This window comes from Drosophila albomicans, chromosome 3, assembly GCF_009650485.2.
Source record: "Drosophila albomicans strain 15112-1751.03 chromosome 3, ASM965048v2, whole genome shotgun sequence".
Classification (NCBI taxonomy): Eukaryota; Metazoa; Arthropoda; class Insecta; order Diptera; family Drosophilidae; genus Drosophila; species Drosophila albomicans.
In genome coordinates this window covers 51,791,871-51,814,559 of record NC_047629.2, presented here as the reverse complement: position 1 = coordinate 51,814,559, position 22,689 = coordinate 51,791,871, and the positions used below count along the sequence as shown (strand labels likewise).

At 38.2% G+C, this 22,689-nt stretch overlaps 2 protein-coding genes across 4 annotated transcripts in view; one reads left to right on the top strand and one right to left on the bottom strand.

Annotated features, from left to right (window-relative positions):
• LOC117571123 (uncharacterized) overlaps positions 1-21,197 on the top strand; it is a 37,803-nt gene extending 16,606 nt beyond the window's left edge. For 2 of the 3 annotated variants that reach the window (XM_052005516.1, XM_034253124.2), the window contains exons 2-4: positions 19,809-20,057; positions 20,127-20,571; positions 20,634-21,197. In XM_052005516.1, the coding sequence (XP_051861476.1) occupies positions 19,809-20,057; positions 20,127-20,571; positions 20,634-20,662 (723 nt within the window). In that variant the 3' untranslated portion in view covers positions 20,663-21,197. Of the gene's footprint in view, positions 1-18,520; positions 18,878-19,808; positions 20,058-20,126; positions 20,572-20,633 lie in introns of those variants that run through there. The other variant, XM_034253125.2, reaches the window with a different exon arrangement.
• LOC117571122 (nuclear migration protein nudC) lies at positions 9,513-22,310 on the bottom strand. Its single transcript, XM_034253123.2, has 5 exons — positions 22,118-22,310; positions 21,595-21,878; positions 21,345-21,537; positions 10,199-10,596; positions 9,513-9,700 (listed from the first exon to the last, which is right to left on the bottom strand). Exons 1-5 carry the CDS (start codon positions 22,190-22,192, stop codon positions 9,649-9,651), a joined length of 1,002 nt encoding a protein of 333 aa, XP_034109014.1. The 5' UTR covers positions 22,193-22,310; the 3' UTR covers positions 9,513-9,648.
• Positions 22,311-22,689: the final 379 nt, after the last annotated feature.

The window sequence follows — 22,689 nt, the reverse complement described above, 5'->3', positions numbered from 1 at the left end:
TGGAATGCAATTATAAATGCATGGGAGTAACTAATTAGAATACTCAAGCAATAAATTCTTAATCTAATCTACAATCATTTTTAAAACATTGTTATAAATTAATATCTCATTAGAATCGCATTCTAAAAAGTGAATGACTCACAATAGTTTAGCTGTGACATTTGCCTTAACATTTCTAAACAGATTAATTAGCCATAAACCAGCTCTAGAAATGAGAATGATAATGATAATGCATGAAGCATTTCATTAAATACCAAATATATGTAAATTTCAGTTTATTTTTAAGTGTTTTCTTAAGTAATGAATGAAAGCATGCCATTCCAGCTGAAACATTTATCGGTTTATCATTTGAATTGATTATCATTAAGAGCTTTTCTGATTATTATTATTATTGGAGAATGAGGAGGAATGAAAAGGGAATCGATTGCATATTTATGAAACGCTTACACGTGCCGTGACGATAAAAAAAAACATTCGATTCATGCGCGAAATGTGTTAACAAATTAATAATAGAAATTAAAATTGCCCAAAAACAAAAAACAAAATGAAAATTAATTAGGCTGCCATTGTGTGTGCCTAGCAGTGTGTGTGTGTGTGTTGGAGTGTGCGCGTGTCTCTGGGAGATTTGCCAGCCAGCATGTCGCTAATCTGGGATCAAACACTGAAAAAAAAACAAGTGAGAAAGAGCTATCCGGTATCAAATTTGAATAAAAGAAAAAAAGTGTGGTATTATTCTTAAAACCAAATTCATATACCGCAAAAATACTAAAATATATACCGAAGGCTATACACGCTACCCGATATTATTCTTGAAATATACCAAAATAATATACCAAAAAATATTAAAATACCATATTATGTATTCAAAATATACCAGATTGTCTGCAGATAAGAAAATGTATATTTTTATACAAAACTGGCCAAATTAATATAACGTGAAAATACTAAAATATACCGAAGACTGTATATGGTATATTAATGTAGTAATACACTCAAAATATACCATATTGTCAACCAAAGCAGTTAAAACAGTATATTAATATACCACAAACCTGTTAAAATATAGCAACACTACATTTGGTATATTTATGTAGTACAATATATTTAAAATATACTAGATTGTCAGCCAAAGCAGCTAAGATCTCGTTTTTGCCATACAAAAGCAAGTCTTAAGTAACTTCTATCATTTTCATTTTTATCTTATATTTTTAAGACCACAAATCTTATTAAAAGATTAAAAAAAAAATAACCCAATTTTTCATTGTTTTTTTTCTGACTATGCAAATCTTACCGTTAATTTTGTTATTTAAGAAGCGCATTTTTTGTTATTTAGTTGAATATGTTGAATTTATGAAAGACTTATCAGCATTTGATATCATTTCACAGACTACAATAAATAATGGTTTAAAACAGCTCCATTAACTGAACTGTGAATGAAAATACTAAAACCTAGATAAAAACTTTCTAAGAATTTGTAACCTAAATCTAGTATTTTAAATCTTATTTTGAGATTTTCGCATTATTCAGATTAATGTTCTTAGTTTTAATAATTTGATCTTAAAGTTGTCTTATTTTAAGATGACAATTTTTAAGCTGATAGTTCTTGATGTCAGAAATAAGTATTTTTGTTCAGTGTATAGCGGATGAGTCAAAAAATGTGCGCGTCGTCGGCATCTTCAACTTTGATCAAGAGCCGCTCATTTGTCGCTTAAGAATTATTATAATCATAATCATATGTCCGACTCCTGGCAGTTCCTATATATGTTATGGCAGACAAATCAATATTTGCTTTGAATTCTTCGAATTCTCCGACATTTATTAGCTTTATTGTATTTTATTATTGTTTGAGCAGTTGTGCAATGTTTTTATTTATAAAACATAGCTAAAGTGCAGAGCGTGAGATTCTTGGACTTATCGCAGTCGCAGTCGACGTCGCTGCCAACTGCGCGGCGACTTTTTGTTGTTGTTGTTGTTGTTGTTGTTGTTGTTGTATTTTATGTGTTGGCCCCGCACTTGAGTTGAATTATTACACGAGTGTCTGTCGCACGCTTATTGCCTTATTGCGCCTCGCTTTTCCCTCTCGCTCCTCCACTCTATTGTCATCGTCACACATGCGCCGCCTTGCCTCCCCTTCCCCCTCAGCTGCCATTTAGTTGGCGTCGCCCCCGCCTCATTTGTTTGCTTCTCTGTTATGAAACGAAATTGTGTCAAGGTCAAATTTACATGAACACGCTAAGCGCCGGCGACGTTCGTCGTTTGTCTTGTGGGTGGCCCCAGAGAGAGAGGGGGCTAGGAAGGGGGAGGGGGAGGCAGGCCGCAGTCACAATCGGAGGCAGTCAACTGTCCGCCTCTTTGCCCCTGCCCCGCTTTGCAAATAGTTTGCCCCGCTCTTTTCCACCCTGTTTGCTATACAAATGCCGGAGACAGCGAAACGGAGAGCAACAAACTGACTGACAGAAAGTCGAGTCAGCCAGGGGGAGGGAAGGGGAGACAGCAGGGGGCAGATAGACTGGCAAACAGGCAGAAAAGGTGTCAAAGTAAATAGAAAATTGGTGCTCAGACAAGTGGAAAAATGAGTGAACAAAACTAGTGAGAATAGTTGAAGCTGATATACACTTTAAAAACGTTGATATTATATCAGAGAACTCTTGTATTTTTTAAATTTACCATTAAAGAAATTATAATATTTTAAAAATGTATTCTCATGCATAATTAAAGCTATTGCAAAATACTTTAAATGCTTTAAAAATTACATTTTTTAAGCCAAGCATTAAATAAATGATTTCAATACTTTGATATAATATCAGAGAACTTAGTAGAAAATTTATAGCTAAAACAATATTTCAATTTAAACAAAAAAAACTAATGAGATTTCAACCATTCTCATTAGTATTTCAAACTATGAATTATTGAAGATAAGTTATAATTAAAACATTATTCAAATTGATGGTTTAAAAAGTTGTATTAGTTGAATAGTTTTAGCTGTTGTACAGCATTCTTAAAATGATTTCAAAATATAATATTTACTTTAGTCATCTCAACTTTATTGCATGTTTGATGAACTTTTGTACCTCATTAGATGTGTACTAAAATCAGAGAACTTCTATAAAATGTAATAAGTTAAACTTTGTTGATATTAATGCTAAAACAAAATTTAATAATTTTTAAGTTTAAGCTCTATTTAATTGTATATAAATTCTTTACTTTTTTGCCAAACTTTGCTAAAATTGTTTGCCAAATTTTAATTCGCTCGCCTTGAATACATTTTTGACTTTACCTTAAAAACTGTGATATAATTCATATCAGAGAACTTTAGCATAATTTTATAGGTGTCATATTTAAATTGGAGCTAAAGCATAATACGATATCTAAAAAGTTTTATTGCAAATCTTAACTATTATAAAAATTCATTACTTTTCAAGCAAACATTGCTAAAAATGGTTTCAAAAATTAATTCGCCTAGATTTCATATTTAACTACACTTTAGAAACGTTGATATAATAACAGAGAACTTTAGCACAATGTTATAAGTATTATATTATTTAAATTGATGCTAAAGTTTTATTACAAATCTTAACTATAATCAAATTTCATTACTTTCAAGCATTCTTAAAATGTTTTCAAATTTTTTTTGTTCAACCATCTCATCTTGATTATATATTTGGCGTCAAAGTTAAAAAGTTGAGTTTTTAGACAATTTCATGAAGAAATAAAAGGCAAAACAGTATTTAAATTAATGTTAATATGTACAAAATATACAATTTATGGAATTAAAGCGCTTAAGCTGTGTAAATTTAATAAAAATTCATTACATTTTAGTCCTAACACTTTTGCAAATATTTTTCTTAATTCACCTCTGCTTGATCACATATTTGATGTACCTTTGGAGCCATTAGAAATGGAATTTTAACCCGTTGAAGCACCCACAGTATTTACACAGCAAGTTAGCATACAATATTTATGCATATTATGTGACAGATCTTCAAGCTGGACTCTGATCTCTCCGAGTCTGTAATCAACTCTTTAGAGGGCATTTCCCGTGTCAAGTTGATGAATTTCCCATTAAACACTTTTAGTGTTTGACTATAGATGGGTCATATAGTATGTTAGGTGCACTTAACGAGCTAGCGAATGAATCGGTTATGAAAGCAGCACTCGATTGTCTACAAAGACGATTTAAGGTGTTTGATTGAGCTGGGAGCTGGGAGTGGAACGTTGTGTTAACTAATGTTCATCATAGAGTCTAATTGGGGGTCTCGTTTGAGCACTTGCTTGCACATCAATTAGTTAATGAATAAGCAAATGTAAACAAAAGCGATTTAGAAATGTTCAATACAAACAATATAGACAATGTAAATTGAGGAAGCTGCAGTTCGGTTCAGTAATTCACATAATCCAAAGAATAATTAACAGATTTTGGGTAAACTACAAATTAACTTAGGCTTTTTGGCACTTAAGTTAATTCCCGGGAATTACACAAAGTACCACATAAATAATTTTTGGGGTGCAAAACTCCTTTGTTTAATGTGGTTATAAATCAAACATCCAATTAGAATTAGAATTTCCCCTTTCTAAATACTTAAGATCGTTCGTAATCGCTTCGGCATGCTCAAGAGTTTAGTCAACTTGACTTCCGCACAAATTGCATAACTTCAAGCACTCGATGATTATTCATTTCACATTTGATATGAGATACGAGATACGAGAGACATTAGTAAGCGCTTCTTCACTAGAATTTATCGATTTCAATGCATCATCAGCATCAGCATCATAATCATCAACATCGGCTCGATTACTTTGCCTTTCACAAAAAAAAAAAAACTCTCAGATGATTAACGCCAACATAATTAATAAGCTACAACAACAGAAAAAAAGAACAGCTAAACGATTAACAAATGATATTTGTTTGCATTCATATATTGTTATTAATTATGCGCGATTATCTGTCTTAAGAATTGTCTTCAGCAAAACTGTATTTAACTACTTATAGTGAGCAAACCACCCACGAGACTCTTCACAAATGACAAACATTTGTCTTCGTCCCACTTATCGATAAAGCCACAAACATCAGTTACCAGTTGCCATATAACAATAGCAATAAACATTCAGACAGCGAGCACTCTAAATACCACGAAATTAGTCATAGTTCAGATAAAACGGTGGCCAGTCAGCCAAAAGCAAAAAAAAGCCACGCCAAAAATGGCCAATCTCCTGATAAATATCATGGTAACGAGCTGTGAGGCAGCTGCTTGAAAGCCCCCAAATAAGAATTCAAGCCCGGTTGCAGGAGGGAGCGCTTTAGGTATATTGGTTTTAAACACGTTTCATATTCATCTATCAATTATAAAATTAAACAAATTAGTTCAGCTTTGGTTTAGTTTGCAATTATGGGATTGTCCAGCTAGTTTTAAACTGTTATACTTGTCTAAGAGTATAACTTTTGAAATAAAATTGGTGGCAATCTATTACGTACGACTACCATCATTTTTGGGGCGTATAACAGTTTTGCGTGAACTGTTATACAAAGTGTTATATTGCACTAATAACAATGTGTGAGTTAAATAAGAAATTATACTGCTGCTTGCGTCCACTAGTAATGTCTTGTGAGCTGTATAACAGTTTACATAAACTTCAAGAAGCCATAAAAAAGCCTTACCTGTGTTTTAAGTTTTTAAATCTTAATCCCATCACCATGCAATCGAAATGTCTGTCGTATGTAAAACTGTTATACTCACATAACAGATAGGCAATATTTTGCGCCTGGTATTTGCCTTCACTTAACCGCATTAGCATTGCAAATGCAACAGGCGCACAATTTGTGCGATAACCGAAACCAAAACTAATTGCGAAATTCCTGCAGGCGGCCCGACAAGCAGTCAGTGTTGACTCAAAGTGAATGCGATTGCCAACAAGTAGAGTAGAGGTACAGTAAAGAAGAGAGAGAGAGAGAAAGAGACTGGGGACTGTGTGGGGGCGACCCAAGTGTTCGATAAGGTCCGGGAACATAGCCGGAGCTGGAGCTGGGGCCGATGCCGGATGTATGAATTGGCATGCTAATCAGAACACATTCTGTCTGATGAAATTCCAATGAAATCCGATTCATAAAAGACCACAAGAGACATTCACCAAAGCAACGCAAGAACAGCTTGACATTAATCACTGCCCATCTTCGGCATGTTCAGCCATTTGCATGCAAAAGCGGGGGCAGATGGCGACGACAACAACGGTAGCAGAGAGACACACTCAACCGTTCATTGGCGCCAGAGATAGAGACAAGCCCACCAACCAAGAGACTTGCCGCAGACAGCGAAGCTCGAGCCTCCAGACGAGTGTCTAGTAATATGTAAAAGAATGAATTTGCGTTGAACGGTTTCAGTTTCAGTTGCCGCCTTGAATAGAGCCACATTTTATGGGCAACAACTCAATATGAGCAGACACAAGAAATAACACGCCCAGCTTAAGGTGATTCAGAGAGGCGTCAAGTCAACCTGGTTACAGTTCAGCTGCAGCTCGGAGCTTTTGTAAAAATCAGTTAATTATACTGGTAGCATGGCTCGCTGGTCACTTGGCCACGGCGACGTCGCGACGTTGACCTTCAAAATGCCACTTGGAGTTTCCGCTGGTCCACCAACCAACCAAAAAAAAAAACGGAAAAAAACCAAGAAAAAGAAAAATCTTTTTTCTAAACAAAGTTCGTTGCCTAAGTCTTTTGTTTGGCCTGGTGATGAGTTTCAGCTGTCGGCTGTTGGCTGCAGGGGCGCGGGCTGCTGCTGCTGCCACCAGCATGACGCTGGCACAAAAATAAACAACAATTTGGCCGACTGTTATAGTTAATGGGCCGCAGTGGCTACGCGCGACGGCATTAACAAGATTTAATGCTAAAAATAACAAATGAGCCGCAATTACGAGAGACTCCGACTTCGATCCAGACCCGGTCGGAGACAGACAGTCAGTGCTAGACAGTGACTCGACGACGAACTGTGAAATAACCCACGCGACCGACCAGCGCCCCATACACACACACACATACATACATCTATATCTTTTCGATTTGATGATGTGGGAAACACTCGAAATTACCAAAAAAGTTATTAGCACAAATACTCGTAACAACAAGAACAATCAAAGCCTCAAGCAGCAGCCTCACAGTGCGGGTGCAAGTGAGTCTGCTTGGGAGGGAAGGGAGGGAGGGGGGAGGCAGCACCCGGATTCGTTATTTATGGCATACAGAGAGCGCAGAGTCGGGACTACAATATTTATATTTATCGCTTTTTGCCCGCCAGCCACAATTTATCACGTGCGTCATTTAACAGTTCAATCGATTCTTTAGCTCTCTGTTAGCTTTTGTTGGCTTACAGTGAATGTGTGCTGTAAACGTTGCGAGTTTACTGAACTAACGGTACAAATAAACATTGCTAAAAATGCTGTTCAGACAGATAAGAATTTCTGATCTCATGGATCACGTGAATTATTTCGCAAGGAATGTGTTGTCTGATTATTTTTTAATGGCAATTCAATGGCTTTCACTCTGCACTGGAATTGGAATTGGATTTGAAATTGAAATGGAAGTCGGTAGCATTTAACCGGTTCTTAAGCCGATCTCCTAATTGGTGAATTCCCCACTTAATATGAAAGCATTTTGTACTTTCGGAAACCCTAAAAACAAACAGATGCGCCACAAACAAACACAACAAGCAAACACGAAAAATCAAATTTATAATCTAAAGCAAAATCCGGTTGAACTCTGTTGATTCTCTGTCCAAGCTGCATCTTTAGAGTTTGGCCATAATTTGTTACATTTTTTTGTGGCTTGCTCCCGCAGCGTCCGAACATAATTAATTATTTTAATTACTTATTAATTGAATATGTTACTCCCACACTCGAAACGGACGCACGTATGCAAACGATTATCCATGTTACTCGCTTGTATTATTCCGCCTCCTAAAAACAACTCTTTGTTTCTATGCTAAGATCACATTGCGCAGGAACTTATTTATCAATTAGTATGTTTCTTTCTTATTTCGTTGCTTGTTAAACACAGTTTGAAATAAATTTTGTTTAATTAATGAGCTATTAAGCCACAATCCAGCTGTGTGTACTACACACATACACACACAACTCACAATAATAATAATAATAACAATAATAATACAAAGACTCTGGGCGTATCTATTTTCGGAGTGGTTTTTTTGGGTTGTGATCTAGAGATGGACATCGAAGCGGAACACTGACTTGGCCACACACAATCGGAAACAGTTTCGCAAGCAGTTTGTTTAATTAGCCTTGGCTGTGGTCAGACCATGTTATGCTAACCCACATTTTATCATCGAAATAGATCTACACTTGATTAAACTATTTGCAATCGTTAAACTTTTCCATTCTGTAACAATCGTTGAAACTAATTTGCATGCTATAAAAAACTGGCACGAATTTAGCTTGCACACAACTTGTAAATTACTTTTTAATGCATTTTTTTGCTCTTTTTATTAGTTGTTGGCATTTTAAGCTATGTAGTAGTAAAAATAATATTAACACTCGTATTTAAATGGGGATTGTTGCATAAAATTCACACGCTTTATATAATATCTACTCGATACTTTCGTGCGTGAGTCGCTCACACGCGCTCAGCTCTAGAAGGAGTTATCGATAAATTGCGATAAGCTTGGCGCGTGTCAGCTGAAAAGCACAACTAATGATGAAAACGATCGATTTGTAGCTGATAGCAAAACTACAAATTGGTTGCTTAAAAATTGCTTAGCACTTTACAGCTGAAAAAACAGAAAGAACAAAATGCAAAACTAAACAAAAAGCGAGCTAGCGAGCAGGTAAATTTATAGCCAACAGCTGAAAACGAGTTCAAAGCAAACGCAAATCAAGCCAATGACCCAGAGAACTACTGAATAGCATAGAGTATTAGAACCTGGCACCCGAAGGGATGAAGAAATCAAGCAAAAGCATCCATCTATCTTAGCCGCAAGAGTCGAGAGAGCAGGCATTAAATATGGCCTGAGAACTTTTAATAATCTGATCTGATTTGAAATTCCATTCGCATAAATTTCAAACAAGCAAGCGAGCAAGCAAGCATATCATTTCATTTGGCTTGGGAGACAAGCTGGCTGGCAGTCTCTCTTGGCAGATTAACTGGCCGAGAATTGGGCGAACGCGCGGGATAACAAATTAGCACGAAATTAATTGCATTTTAAGCAACAATAAAAATGAAAAATTACTTTTATCGCCCAGCTGTGATCGTGTCTCTGGGTCGCTCCCACCAACAAAAACACAACGAAAAAACACTAACCGGGTTTTTTTCATTTCAATTTGACAGACAAAAAAAAAACCAACGAAAAAACCTTTTTTTTTTTTTTGTTAAATACACAAAATCACGGAACCGCCCCGAAGATCTATCATAGAAACTAGAGTCGCTTTCACTGACTAAGCAGCCGCAAACCAATTACGATTAACATATGTAAATGCTGACAAAACGATTTTTCATGTTTCGATTTTATGTTAAACAAATTGTAGTTGATTTATTCGCAATGCTGATACACATTTTAAATGCGTGCGTGAGTAGATGTGTGTGTGTGTGTTTTATACTGAAAGTTGAGGAAAATCTATGGAATACGTAGAAAAGTTCTGCTGCTTCTTCTTCTAGTTGAACTTGCACTTGGAGAAATCCATTTCGGGATGCTGCTGCTTGAACCTGAAAAGTACAAAAAATAAGTCAATTAATGATTTATTAATAGTCGGCTTTTCTTTGATATTTTCAATATATTTGAAATGTTACATTTGCAAACCCATAAGAAAAAAACTGTTTTTTCACATTCGTCAGCTTTGCAAAAATATAGGACACAAACATCGAAATATCGGACACAATTAATCGGTATATTTTTCCAGTCGCTAAATATATTATCGAAGTGATATCGAAACGGCTAATTGGATAATAAAACTGTGTGCAAGCTTTGCAAATTGCACTACTGATTTTTAAAAATCATTTCGCTTAAATTTTTCGATGATTTCGATTGCTCACTTATTTATAATTATTTTGGTGATAAAAGTTTGTTTACATTCTGCTCAACTGTTTTGCATCCGAGCGGTCACACTCAAAATATACCGATGTCATTTTTTTTTTGGCAAAACGGAATATGCAAAAACTGAGTGACTGTGAAAATAGGACACTAATCACATTCAAAGTACTTACTTTTCGAGTATGTCCTGCTTCTTGCGATCATCACTGGTGGGCAGACCCATCTCCTTCTGGCGCTGATCGAACATCATTTTCTCAACCATGCTGCGAGTTTCGCCATCCAGATCGGAGAGCTTCGATGGCTCTGGATTGATTTTGCGTGTTGATATCTCTGGGTCGGTGGTAACCAGACGATTCCACCAATTCATTTTGCCAATCTTCTCGAGGGTGATGAGCACCGTTTTGCTATCTTGCAGCACCCAAACCGATTCATCCTGCTTGACCTCGGCGCAGAGCTCGCCATCGATGATGGGCTCTTGACCTTTGAGGCCCACTTTCAATGATTTCTTGCCAATGTTGACCACAATGTCGCGAGCACGCAAAGCGAATGTCACGTTGAAGGGAATCTTCAGCTGCAATTAGAATGGAATTGATAACCAGTTGTTAGCGTTGTTAATGTTAATGCTCAAATGATGAGATCAAGAGATCTATCTATCTATCAGAGACTTCAACTGCAGAGCAGAGCAGAGCAAAAACCAATTGCAAACAATTATGAGCACGTAACGTAACGGAGGCAAAACGTCTCCGGTTCATGTAATTTGTGATTAATGATCTGGGTGCCCCTTGTAGACATTCTAGTGGCCAACACGTAACAAAGTCAACAACAGACAACAATTGTTGATGCTGTTGATATTGTTTGCTGCCGTTGCTGCCGTTGATGATGATGATGATGCCCAATGCTTTGGCCAACCTTGGAGCAGCTAATAACAAAAAACGATCTATAAATAAACCTAAAACACATCTGTGTACTGAGATAGACTTGGATAAGAGGGCGCTTACACACACACATGGATACTATATAGCATAAATATCAGCAGCTGCAATCTGAAAACTGGAGCTGCGCGCCCTTCACCAGAGCAGAGGCCCGTTTCCAAGGACTCGCAGCAATCAACGGGAATTTAGTTTAACTGCCAGCCAAGCCAAAGAGAGTTCAAGGACGCACAGCGGTTGTTTATGCATATAAGATCCGGTTGGTTGCATTCTTTAACAATTCACAATGCAACAGGAGCAACACAACACTGTGACTGTGGAATGCCGCTCGACAGGTTGCTTTGGTCTCTGTGTTGTCTTCTGTGTGAATCCAGCGCACCAAAGACAATAATCTCTTGACTTGACTTGACTTGGGGCTGGACTCGATGCCGAGCTAATTGAGCGATGCCTGTCCAAGTTCAAAGCAATTACACTGGCGTCTGTTGAAGTGATGCGATGCGATGTGATGTGATGTGATGTTGTGGCTACCCATTAATTATGGGCCACATACTCACTCACACAGCACATATATTAGCACCTTTTCTATTAACTTTAATGAAAATTAATAATGTGATTTGTGTGAAAAACCAGCAAACAGCAACGCGGCAACGGCAACATAATTAAAGCTTAAGTTATTAGACAACACTCAGAGCCAGCTGAGAACATTGCAATCAATTAGCAGCGGCAACAACGAAGCAGCCAAGCGTCGGCGACCCACTTGCCACAGTCGCATGTGGAGTCTCGAAAACGGAGCTAAAGTTATGAGTTGAAGCCAGTCAGAGTCAGTGGCAAACAATGTTAGCAGCAGCAGCGGCTCTCGCAGGCCTTTAATTAAAATCACACAAAGCCAAACACCGCCAAGGACGCTTTCGTTCAAGAGAAGACAAAGCTGCTTCTGATGTTGCTGCTGCGGTCCAAGTTGAGGCACGACGCGGCATCGTGCGTGCGCATCTCCGCGTGAATGAATGACTGACTAAGTGTGTGAGTGAGTGTGCCTAAGTGTGTGTGTGGGTAGTCAAGGTGCCCCAGCAACTGCAGTAGCAGCAGCAGCAGCAACCGTAACTTTACCAAGAGCAGCATCAACAGCAGCAGCAACAGTAGCAACAATCTCACACACAGCACGCGGTCATGTCAACAGCAGCAAGCTAGAGATGAGCTGCAGATTGTGATGATCGCTTGCGTGACTGCAGCGATAGTTGCAATCGCTTAAAAAGAGTTGAAAAATATCTGTTTAAGCTATAGATTCTCGATACTTCTTTTAATTGGTGCACTTTGCTGACCTTTGATATTGAAAGATATATCTTTAAATTGTAGCTTCTAAATACTAATAGGTACATTAATTAATGGACTTTGCTGACCTTTACAAAACAACAAAAATAAATCTAAATTAAAGATACACAATTTAAAACAACAATTCTTACTACATAAGAAATCTAAATTAAAGATATACAATTTAAAACAACATTTGTTACTACACAATTATTTCTACTATCGGTTTCTTCACAAATCACTAAGATCAAAATGCAGCCAACACCAACTTTAACAGTCTATAAAATCAATTAATTATCTCTTTGCACTAAAATTGAATATTTCAATCACATCTTTAATAGAGTTCAATCGATTTTCCACTTGCATAAAAATTGCATGTGTCTAACTTCTCATGCTATTGTTATAAATAACTCTGTACTTTAGTAAGTCATCACGCACTTAACGCTCACCTCTAGCTGTAGCTTCTGTTGAGCACTCGACAACAACAACAACAACTACAACTACAGCAACGCCGACGACAAATGAAGGCTTCAAAAGTGTCTTGTCGCCGACGCGTCGCTGAAATTTTTGACATATTCGAAATGAAAATGTGTCAAAATTGAAACTGAAGCGGATGTCAATTGGGGATTTTAAATATATATTGCGGCGACGCGGATGTTAAGCGAGGCGACAGCAAAGCGTGGGCGATGGCAATTAGCGTTTTAATTTAATTTAGAACATAATAACAACAAAAACATAAATGCAAATATGGCGTCGTAACAGAGGTTTGCTCACTTACAAAAGCTGTATGGTACATCACCTCATTGTAATCGATAACTGCAATTGGTAATCAGCAGTTAGGTTAATGGCCTTTTGGGTAATTTTTGAAAGGGACTTTTAGTGGGCAAATCAAAAGCTTTCACAGCGCTGCGACGAAGGTTATGCAAACAGCAATTCTATTCTTATATGAGCACAGCTCGTGCTGTCTTTGGCGTTACAAGTAGGAAATTTACACAAATCACATCTGGCAACAACAACAACACCAAAGCACTGCGACAACAGTTCGCACAATGGACACATTAAATCATGGCATCGAAATCAAATGGTAAACACAATGGATCATGCAAATGGCGGTGCCGACAAATCCAACAATAAAACGCAAACACGATGCGACTCAAAAATAAAAATAAATAAAATGAAGCCAAACTAACTACTAAGCAAAAACAAAAGAGTAAACATAAAGCAACAACAGGGCCAACAAGTTGAGACGTCAGTCAAAGTTCATAAGATACGGAAAAAGGTGTCGCGTTTGAATTAATTAATAACAACAAGCACAACGATGGCACACTTATCTCTAGAGAGAAGCAGCAGCAGCGGAGTGAGTGAGAGAGAGAGAGCGAGAGTGTTAGTGCGAGCGGAAGAGAGAGCACGCGAATCTATCAGACACTCGCCAGACGCGATGTCTGACAGTTGCTGCTGAATATGCAAATGTTTGTCGGCCTGCAGTAATCGATAGGCAGCTAATCGATCATCAGCCAGCTAGCTAGCGATGTGCACCAGTTTTGTGGATTAAGCCAAAGACGAAGCCGAAGAATTCACGTTTGATTTCTTCGCTATTATTTGAACAAGACACAACTTTAAGTGCTTTTCGGATATGCAAATTTAGTAAGGCTTAAAGTGAAAGAAATTTGAAATTCACGTGATTTGTTGCTGCTGCCGTTTTAACTGTTTTTGTTGTCGCGCTTTTGTTTTGCTCGATTTGCTTAATTCTACGAAATGTGAGATATAGCAGCAAGCACTATCAACTCCAGCAACAACAAGAACAACAACATCAGCAGCAGCAGTCGCAGCACCAACAACAACTATAAATACATTTGATTTTCTTAAATATGTACGACGTATAATTTATGCTGAAAGAAGCGACACGGTGCCTGGCACGAAACCGCGATCTCCAAACCAGCGTGGAAACAATCAAAAATGCCAAAAAAAAAAAAAAAAAAAATACAAACGAAAAAAAAAGAATGATTTCAAAACTAGCTAGAGAAACACTAAACGAGAGGCGAGTGGAGTGAGTGGCGCGACTACGTCGATAAGACATTATCAAAAAGACCTGACTCCCAGAACCAAACAGAAAAAAAAACCTGAACGAACATCTCCCAAAAAAAATAAAAAACAGAGCACAGCAATCGATCGTCGACGTCGTCGTTGTCGTCGTTCTCCCATTGAGACCACATACAACTAACATACGTATATATTGGAGTATTATTTTATTATTGGTGTCGTCGCCACTTGACAGACAAAAATCATCAATTGAATGGCTTAAATCTGATTAGAATGGCGTCCACAAAACTGGAAACTAGTTATAATATGAAATTTGGATTTCAAATTGGAATATGTATTGAAACTGAAATTGGAATTGGAATAAATAATACTCTCCACACAACATCATAACATATCTACCCAAAAGACAAGAGAGCAAAGCTCAAGTGCTTTGTGTTTCGTGTATATTTTCTGGCAATTGAATTGAATATTTGTGTGCTAAGCTGACTCCGAATCCAACTCTGACGAGAGATCCGGTAGCAGTTAAGCTCCGCTCCATAAACGGTGTTTTCCATAAGGTACAAAAAGGCAGCTAGAGCGTCAGCTTATTGGCCTACTTTGACAAATTAACATAATCGATCGTTCTGCTGATTGATCTACGAATCAACAAAAAAAAAAAATTCAACAACAAAAACTGTCGATAATAATCTATAGCATTTAATGCCAATTAAGCGTGTGTGTTTGTGTTGTACCAGGAACCCCAAAGAACCCCAGAAAACGGATCTCCGCAGAGATCACAAATCGCATAGCACACACAAAGTTCATTTACCCAAAAAGTAGCAGCTACTATTGTGAGAAACAAGCCCCCATTGTTGAGGCATCATCGCTTTGTTTTGCCTTCTTATAGTACTACATCATTCTATTCTATTATTCGTCAATTCAGTTGACAATTCCAAAGTTTATATGCAATCTCCGCATCTCAATTGACGTCTTAACTTAATGCATGACATGTGAAAAACGCAAAAACAAAAACAAAACAAAATCCTAACTAGCGAAACATCTTTATGATTGCCATAAAGCCGCTTTATTTAGAGTACAAGTCGAGTGATCGTAAACGCCTTAAATAGTGTTTCATTTGTTATTATATAATGCTGCACTTGGTGGAATTACCAAGAAAAACCCACAAAAATATCTTTAAGGTAACTGACGTCATTTAGAATTTCACGCTTAGTATTTCCGCTTAAATGATGATGAGTCAGTCGAGAAACGCTTAGTTATCAGCATATCATTAATTGCTAAAACACCGTAGCTGTATAGCCATGCCCGTTGGCTTCGAAATTTTCACTAAGCGCTAATCTCCGAAATTAGCTACGACAAATGCTGTTATATCAAACAAAACTGCCCGCGGGTATCATGATCATCTCAAGCGGTTTGTCACACTGCGATTTGAGCGATTATTATTAGTATGCATATTATCAAACAGATAATTCAATTAACTTTTTGTTGAAAAATTAAGTTTATGGTTTAGAACTGAGGGATACCCTGTAGCTAAAGAAAACCGTTTACGAATGCGATTTCTCTTTCTCATTGGATGCTTTCAATCGATATAATTTCTTCGTTAGTAGTTATCGGTATTTTCTGTCGTCGATATATTTCCTTCCTTTTCAGTTATCGGTATTTTCTGTCAGTCGATGTGTTATACTAACAATCGTTTGCCTTCTAAATAAATGGTCACACTATTTCGATAATATTGTTTTTGTATCGAAATATCTTTTACACGTTACAAACACATATGAAAAGCATAATTTGTAAACGAAAATGATCGGAAATATATATTAAATGAATTAATGAAATGAATAATCTTGAATTAACTTAAAGCTAAAATTTAGGAGCAAAGTGATGAAGATTTTTAAATGATCACCTAAAATCTAATAATCAATATTTGTTTTGGAATTTCCTTGGTTTCGATTTCTTTGGCATTCCCTAATAACTTATTAATATTCACCAGCTTAACCCCGGTTAGAAGTGTATACACATTTCGCATAATTATGGCAAGCAATTATGAATTTCTTATACTTTGCTGCGGACCATTGGGATTCCAATCGCGTCTTGTGACGCGAGCCAATGGCGGGTTTCCCCGTCCGCAGCTGTTATCACACAAATGGCATCAAATTATCAGACATTGTCACCAACAAAAATACAAAAAGAAAAAAAGAAGAATAAATAACAAATAATCAAACAACAAAATATAAAAATCAAATGGATGGAGCTTCGTTCGTGCAAGTATAACTTTGAAATGCCAGTTTTTCGGCCAGGGCGTCAATAGAATCGATGGCTTTAAATTGTTTTGCATGCTTAATTATATGCAAAAAGCAGCAGTCAACTGACTGTTTGTTTTGGCTGAGTAAAGTAAAGAAGCAAGCTCATCGATCGATCGCTCCAACGATCGGGCAGTTTAGGTGAATGTTGTTGACTTAACGTATTGTGAATTGGAATCGAGATTGGACTGAGCTGAACTGAGAGTTGTTGTTCTTTTGCTGATGGCTGCTCAAGTGTTCAGCAGCAGCAACCACAGCAGCAACGGCAACGGCAGCAGCATCTGCTACACAACCTCACCTCATCTCAGCTCAGCTCAATTCTGAGCTCAAGTGACTCGCGCTTGGTTCGCTTGGTTGGTAACTGGCACCGTCAGGCAAAAATCTTTGTCAACTTGGCTGATTAAAATGCACACACACACAGCACAACACACGCACACTTACACACTCGGGCAGCCACTCACTTGTCTCACTTAAAAGGTGATAACAAGATGCTTGATGAAGGGGCTACACAACACACACACACACACAACATCCAAGACAGACGTCAGACGGACAGAAAGACAGATGGAGAGACGGACAGTTCAGCGTGTGTTGAAGCTAAAGACAAATTGTTGTTGCCACCGTTTGTTAAATCAATAAAATTGTAACAACCCATTTGCACGTTCAATTGGCACAGTGTGACAAAAAATAAATAAATAAAAGAACTTGCTAATGATCGACAGCAAATTTCATTCGATTCGCGTGCATAAATAAATGATCTCATTGCGTCTTAATTGAACAGCTTAATTGTCGCGACTAATTCAACGACTTACAATGTTAATCAACTAAAAATAGTTTGCAACTCGAGTCGATCAATTAGATTTATAGCTGCTTTTGGGTTTGGGGCGTTTCAACTTCGATCAATAAGCATTATTGCGAATTCTCGACTCTCGATTCCCGATCAATCTTTTCTACGACGTCGCTTCGCTTGAGCTATAGTCACCACGACGATCTCTGACGCTAAATGCTGATATTAGAATACCAAATATGTCTGCCAAATCGTTTGATATACGATCAATAAATAAAGAACTTTGTTAACGTTGTTTCGGGGTTTCTTTTTATTTTTGTCGTACAAAACTGTGCCAGTTACTGTACAAGAAAAGGGCGTGTTGACCCTTGAGAAATCCCTTAAGAATCATCATCATCGGACATCTTTCACATCATCAGCATTTGAAGCCGGATTTGGGAAATCCAGCTTAACGATCACCCACGCTGTGAGCCCTTCAGTTTGTTCCCATTTCAAAAAACGATTATGCTTTGCAAAACAAATAAACAAAAGTTGCAGCTCAATTTGACCACAAAAAAAAAAAAAAAAAGTTAGAGCCGCGGGGCATTTGTTCCCATAAGGGCAAGCAGCAAGCCGTCATATCAATGATGTGTTTATTTATAGAGAGAATGAAGATCGTTCAAAACGAAAGTAGCTGAGAGAACAAACGAAAAAAAAAGAACATCAAAGACTCATCAAAGCGGCGAGAGAGACAGAGAGAGCGAGTGTGGGAGGAGGGAAGTTTGCTGCCCCTACGCTGCTTCTGCTGCTGACCGGCAATTGATCAGAGAGAATGTGTGTTGTATAAATATAGCACAATGATGATTGAGCCAACCCCGGACTGACAGCAGCCTGATGCTGATGCCTATTCACAAAAGCCGCGCTGCGCTGTTATGGCATGCAAAATCCGGCAAGAAAGTTGCTAGCACCAAGCAAAGCTAAGAAAAAACACACACCAACAACAAAAAGTTTGCGCATCGAAGCAAACAACCTGTCGACAGCGTCAACGCGAACAGCGCAGTCGGCAGTCAGCAGCGGCGGCAGCAGAGATCAGCAGCAGCAGCTGCTTTGAGGCTGCTCGGCGTGCGCCGTTTGCTTCAGTTTGATTCTTGACGCCGTTTAGATCGGTTCTGTTTTTGGCGCGTGCTACGAAACAAACTTCAAAAGAGAGTGAAAGACAACGAAGCCGAGAAAAACGATTTTCGTTGCAAAAGAAGCAAAAAGAACGGTTCCAAAACAGCGACTGCTGCACAGTGCCCCAGTTGAGTGTTTTGTGCACGCCGCTAACTAACTTAATAAATCAAGTCAAACAATCCACAAGACTGTGACAACAACAACTGGCAATTTGTGATATTAAACTATATTAGTGTGTGATAAATTATTTAATTATAGACTTAAGCTAAATTTAGCCAAACAAATTAAAAACAAAGCATCCCCCTTCAACACACAAAACAAAAACAAAAACAACACAAAGTAAGTAAGATTTTTCAAACACGCCAAGTGGCCGAAAAACTGGCCGAACAAGTTAACAAACTTAACGAAAAACAAAAAAAAGCAGACAAAATTTATAATAATTTGTTGAGTGCCGGGTTGGAGGTGCTGCTGATAAGACTTCCGCATGCTTAATTTTGATATTTACACAAATATACTTTAAATACAATAAATAATGCCAGCCTCCGTCGCCCCCGCCCAACACCAGAAAAAGAAAAATACCAAACAAAAAAATACGCTGCTGTGCACGCAAACACAAGTCTTAAGCGACGAACTTGACGAGTGCGTGCGACAAGTGTGCGTATGTGTGTGTGTGTGTGTGTGCAACAACAAAATTTAGAATTAATTGCAACAATTAAAAATCTACAACAATCGACTACGACTACAACAAATGCCATTTGCATTTGACAATCGCCAATAAAAATGTATAAAATGAGAAAGGCAGCGGCAAAAATCCAATAAGAAACAAAGCAGAAGAAGAAGAGACACACACACATAAAACCGAAAAGCAAAGCAAACCAGAGGAGTCCCATTAATAACAATAATAACAACAACTACTAACTGAATAAATAATAGAACAACAACAAACACATCCAGCTTCAGTTTTTTTCGATTTTTTGTTAGCGAAAATATCGGACCATAAATAACAAAACGAGTTGAGAGCGAAGCGCGCGCGACTTTTGTGGCAGAAGACTCCGCGACTCGAAAGTTCACTTTTTATGTTCAAACCCAAATCAAAACGAGAGGGAGAAATACAATAAATAGAAAGAAATAAAATATAAGCAGCACGTCTCTAGGGTCTAGTTTTAAAGACTAGCCCACAAAACTACACAAAAATGTTACACAACCAAAATGACATTTGGCAATTAAGCAAAAAGGGCAGAAAACTAACCAAATTCTTTTTGAATTGCAGATGCAGGATTATTGGCATATACCACGCGCCTCGCTCGTCTCCTCCAGCAGCTCGGCCATCAGTTCGGCCAGCTCATCGAAATCCTCCAACAAATCCAACTCGAATCCCCCAACGCTGGCCCAACGCAGTCAAGTCTCGTCTGGAACCAACGCAGCGGTGACTGCGGCAGCAGCTGCCGCTGTGTTGGCGGCCGCCAAGCGAGGATCACGCTCATCGCAGGGCTCCAGCGATAGCAACAACAGCACACGGGTGAGTCACGACACACATTCAAGAATGTTGACTCATTCTTAAACATTTGATTCATTCTTCATCATGCAGAGCGCCGCATCCGGCTCACTGTTGCTGACGGCAGCGAATCTGGAGCGCTTTGCCGAGATCCACAAGAAGCAGGAGCGTCAGCACAAAATGCTGCTCACAGATCAGCAGCAATTGCCCAGCGTGCATGGCCACAGCTCCTCATCGGCCAATTATAATGCGAATCTCGCCTTGGCGAGCAGCAGTCGCAATGGCAAGGATGCGGTTATAGCGATGGGTGATGATGGAGCAGCAACGGATCCCAATTTGCAGTACGTACGAACCAAAGATCTGGATACCGTTTCCATAGCCAGTTCCATGCACTTTACCATGGTCAATGGCGAACCCGGAGGCGCCAAGAAGCAGAAGCGAGGACTCTGCGATCGCGGTCGCCAGGTGACGGTGCTCATCATCAGCATGAGCACCATCTTCTTGCTGCTCATCATGGGCATGGTCTATGCGCTAGAGAGTAAGTTCAATCTTTAAATTAAATCCCAATTACATCTCTAACAACTCTTTTTCTCTTTGCAGTGCGCGCTCGTGACATGCCCAAAAGCTAACGCTATTATTAATTAAACTTAAACAAACAATTTTGTAATTGGGGGTGTTTGGGGAAAGAGGGGGGCGTAACCCTTTTTTGGCTTCTTAGTTTATTATTTATTTGTATTTGTGCGTGTGTCACTTATTTTTATTATTGTTAACGTGTCTTTGAGCTAGTTATTAAGATTATTTATTATGAAAAACAAACAAACAATCAAACAAAAAAAAAACACACAAAAAACAATTGTTTTCTATGCGAAATTTTCGTATGCGTCGTCATACTAGTATTAAGCGAAAAAAAAAATACAAAATGTAATTAGCAATTAATTAAACAATTAACGGATACCAATTAACCAAAATTGTATCACAGCAAGCCCTGGACAATGATGAACGAGAAACTGAAGTGAATGCCGTAGAATTATATATAGAGATATATACAAGCAATATATATAGTTATATGAATTGAGCCGAAGCGAATGTATTTTTTCTGTTAAAGAATTAAGTTATTTAGCCCTGTGATATGTCAAAATAAACAGAATTAAATGAAAAACGAAAGTCCTTTGAATTGTTTTCTCAGCTGCCTAGCAACAAGTCTCCCTAGCAACAACAACCAACACTTATCGCTAAGGAAGTGCCTAACAAAAGGTGGTAAACTCAACTCTCTAATCACTAAGGAAGTTGGCAACAGGAACTAAAACTCACCTCCACCTCCTGCAACGTTTGTGTCCACATGTATTTGTCGAGGGTGCAACCGTTGCCCGAGTTTGGCTGCAATTTGCCCACTTCATCCTTTTCGCTATCATCCTCCGCCTTCTCAATGGGCTTGGACACCTCCTCGTTGGTGGCGCTCACCTGTTTGGAGTCTCCAGCGCCATCCAGAAGCTGTTGTCGCTTTCTAAAAGCGAACAATAAATTGAGCGATGATCTAATGTCATGTTAAAGCTTCACTTACTTGTCTTCCTGCTCTTTGATGATGGCAGCGGCTTCTTCGTCGGTTATATCACATATTTTGTTGTCATCCATTTCCTTTTGACGCGCCTCACGCTCTGCGCGCTCCTTTTCCTCCTTCATGCGCTGCGCTGCTTCGCGTACTTTCACCTTCTCCTCGTGGGCAGCCATGGCAATTTTGGACTCCTTGCGGAATATGTCGAGCAGCATCTTCTCCCATTCTGCCTGCTTGGCGCCCGTGTAGAAATCGGTTTTGCGGCGCAAAAAACTCGCCAATGTTTGCAGAAACTACAAACAAAGAAGACAACGTGGGTTAAGCTTTTGTTGTTGTTGTTGATTTTGTGGAGACAAAGAAACTTGGGCAGCTGCAGTCCAATTTGTCTGACTGCGGAGTTTATTGTATTGTTAAGAGTGCACCAATGCAATCTCCTTAAATACAGTTTTCATTGCAAAAACAAATAAACACATGCTCAAGTTTTCTTTTGAACCACGTTTGTTGTTTTTCCAACTCTGCTTCCAATACTCACGTCGGGCACTCCGCCTGTGTGCTTTTCGGCCAGCGCCAGCAATATGTTGTCGAATTGTGTCTCGTTTGCAGACATTATAATAGTATTAACAGCGAAATTCTATTGTTACTTCTATTAAAATTCTAGAAAATTCGGAATTCTGAATTCGGTTCTGAATTGACTTGTGTGCCGGTGACTAACAGTGTGACCGTAGGCTGAAATTCAAAATATACTTCGTTTTTATAATCGAAAAGTAACTGCTTGTCATGAAAAATATATTAAAAATATATCACACAATACCACTGCTTGCGCTAATTATGAATTTTATTAGAACAAATTTTTGCAAAAAAAGAAATAAATCAATAGGTTGTATAGTTTTATGAATACTAACCAGAGCGTGCACAACACCGAAAACAGTTATCGATATTTTTGAGTGTCATAGCAGTCAGCATTCAACATGCCATAAAGTGCGGGTGTAACGGAATTCTTATGAAAATTGTATAGCATACGTTAGAGCTGAAATAAGCTTTGTTAAATATTTAAATAAATACTTAAAATTTCACTATGCTTTTAGGCATAGTGCATCACAAAAT

Excerpts from the sequence above, each read along its gene's own strand:
- LOC117571122 (XM_034253123.2), bottom strand. The coding sequence starts at position 22,192 with ATGTCTGCAAACGAGACACAATTCGACAACATATTGCTGGCGCTGGCC. Across the intron at positions 21,879-22,117 it reads ACACAGGCGGAGTGCCCGAC|TTTCTGCAAACATTGGCGAG; the intron begins GTGAGTATTGGA and ends CTTTGTTTGTAG. Across the intron at positions 10,597-21,344 it reads AAACGTTGCAGGAGGTGGAG|CTGAAGATTCCCTTCAACGT; the intron begins GTGAGTTTTAGT and ends TTCTAATTGCAG.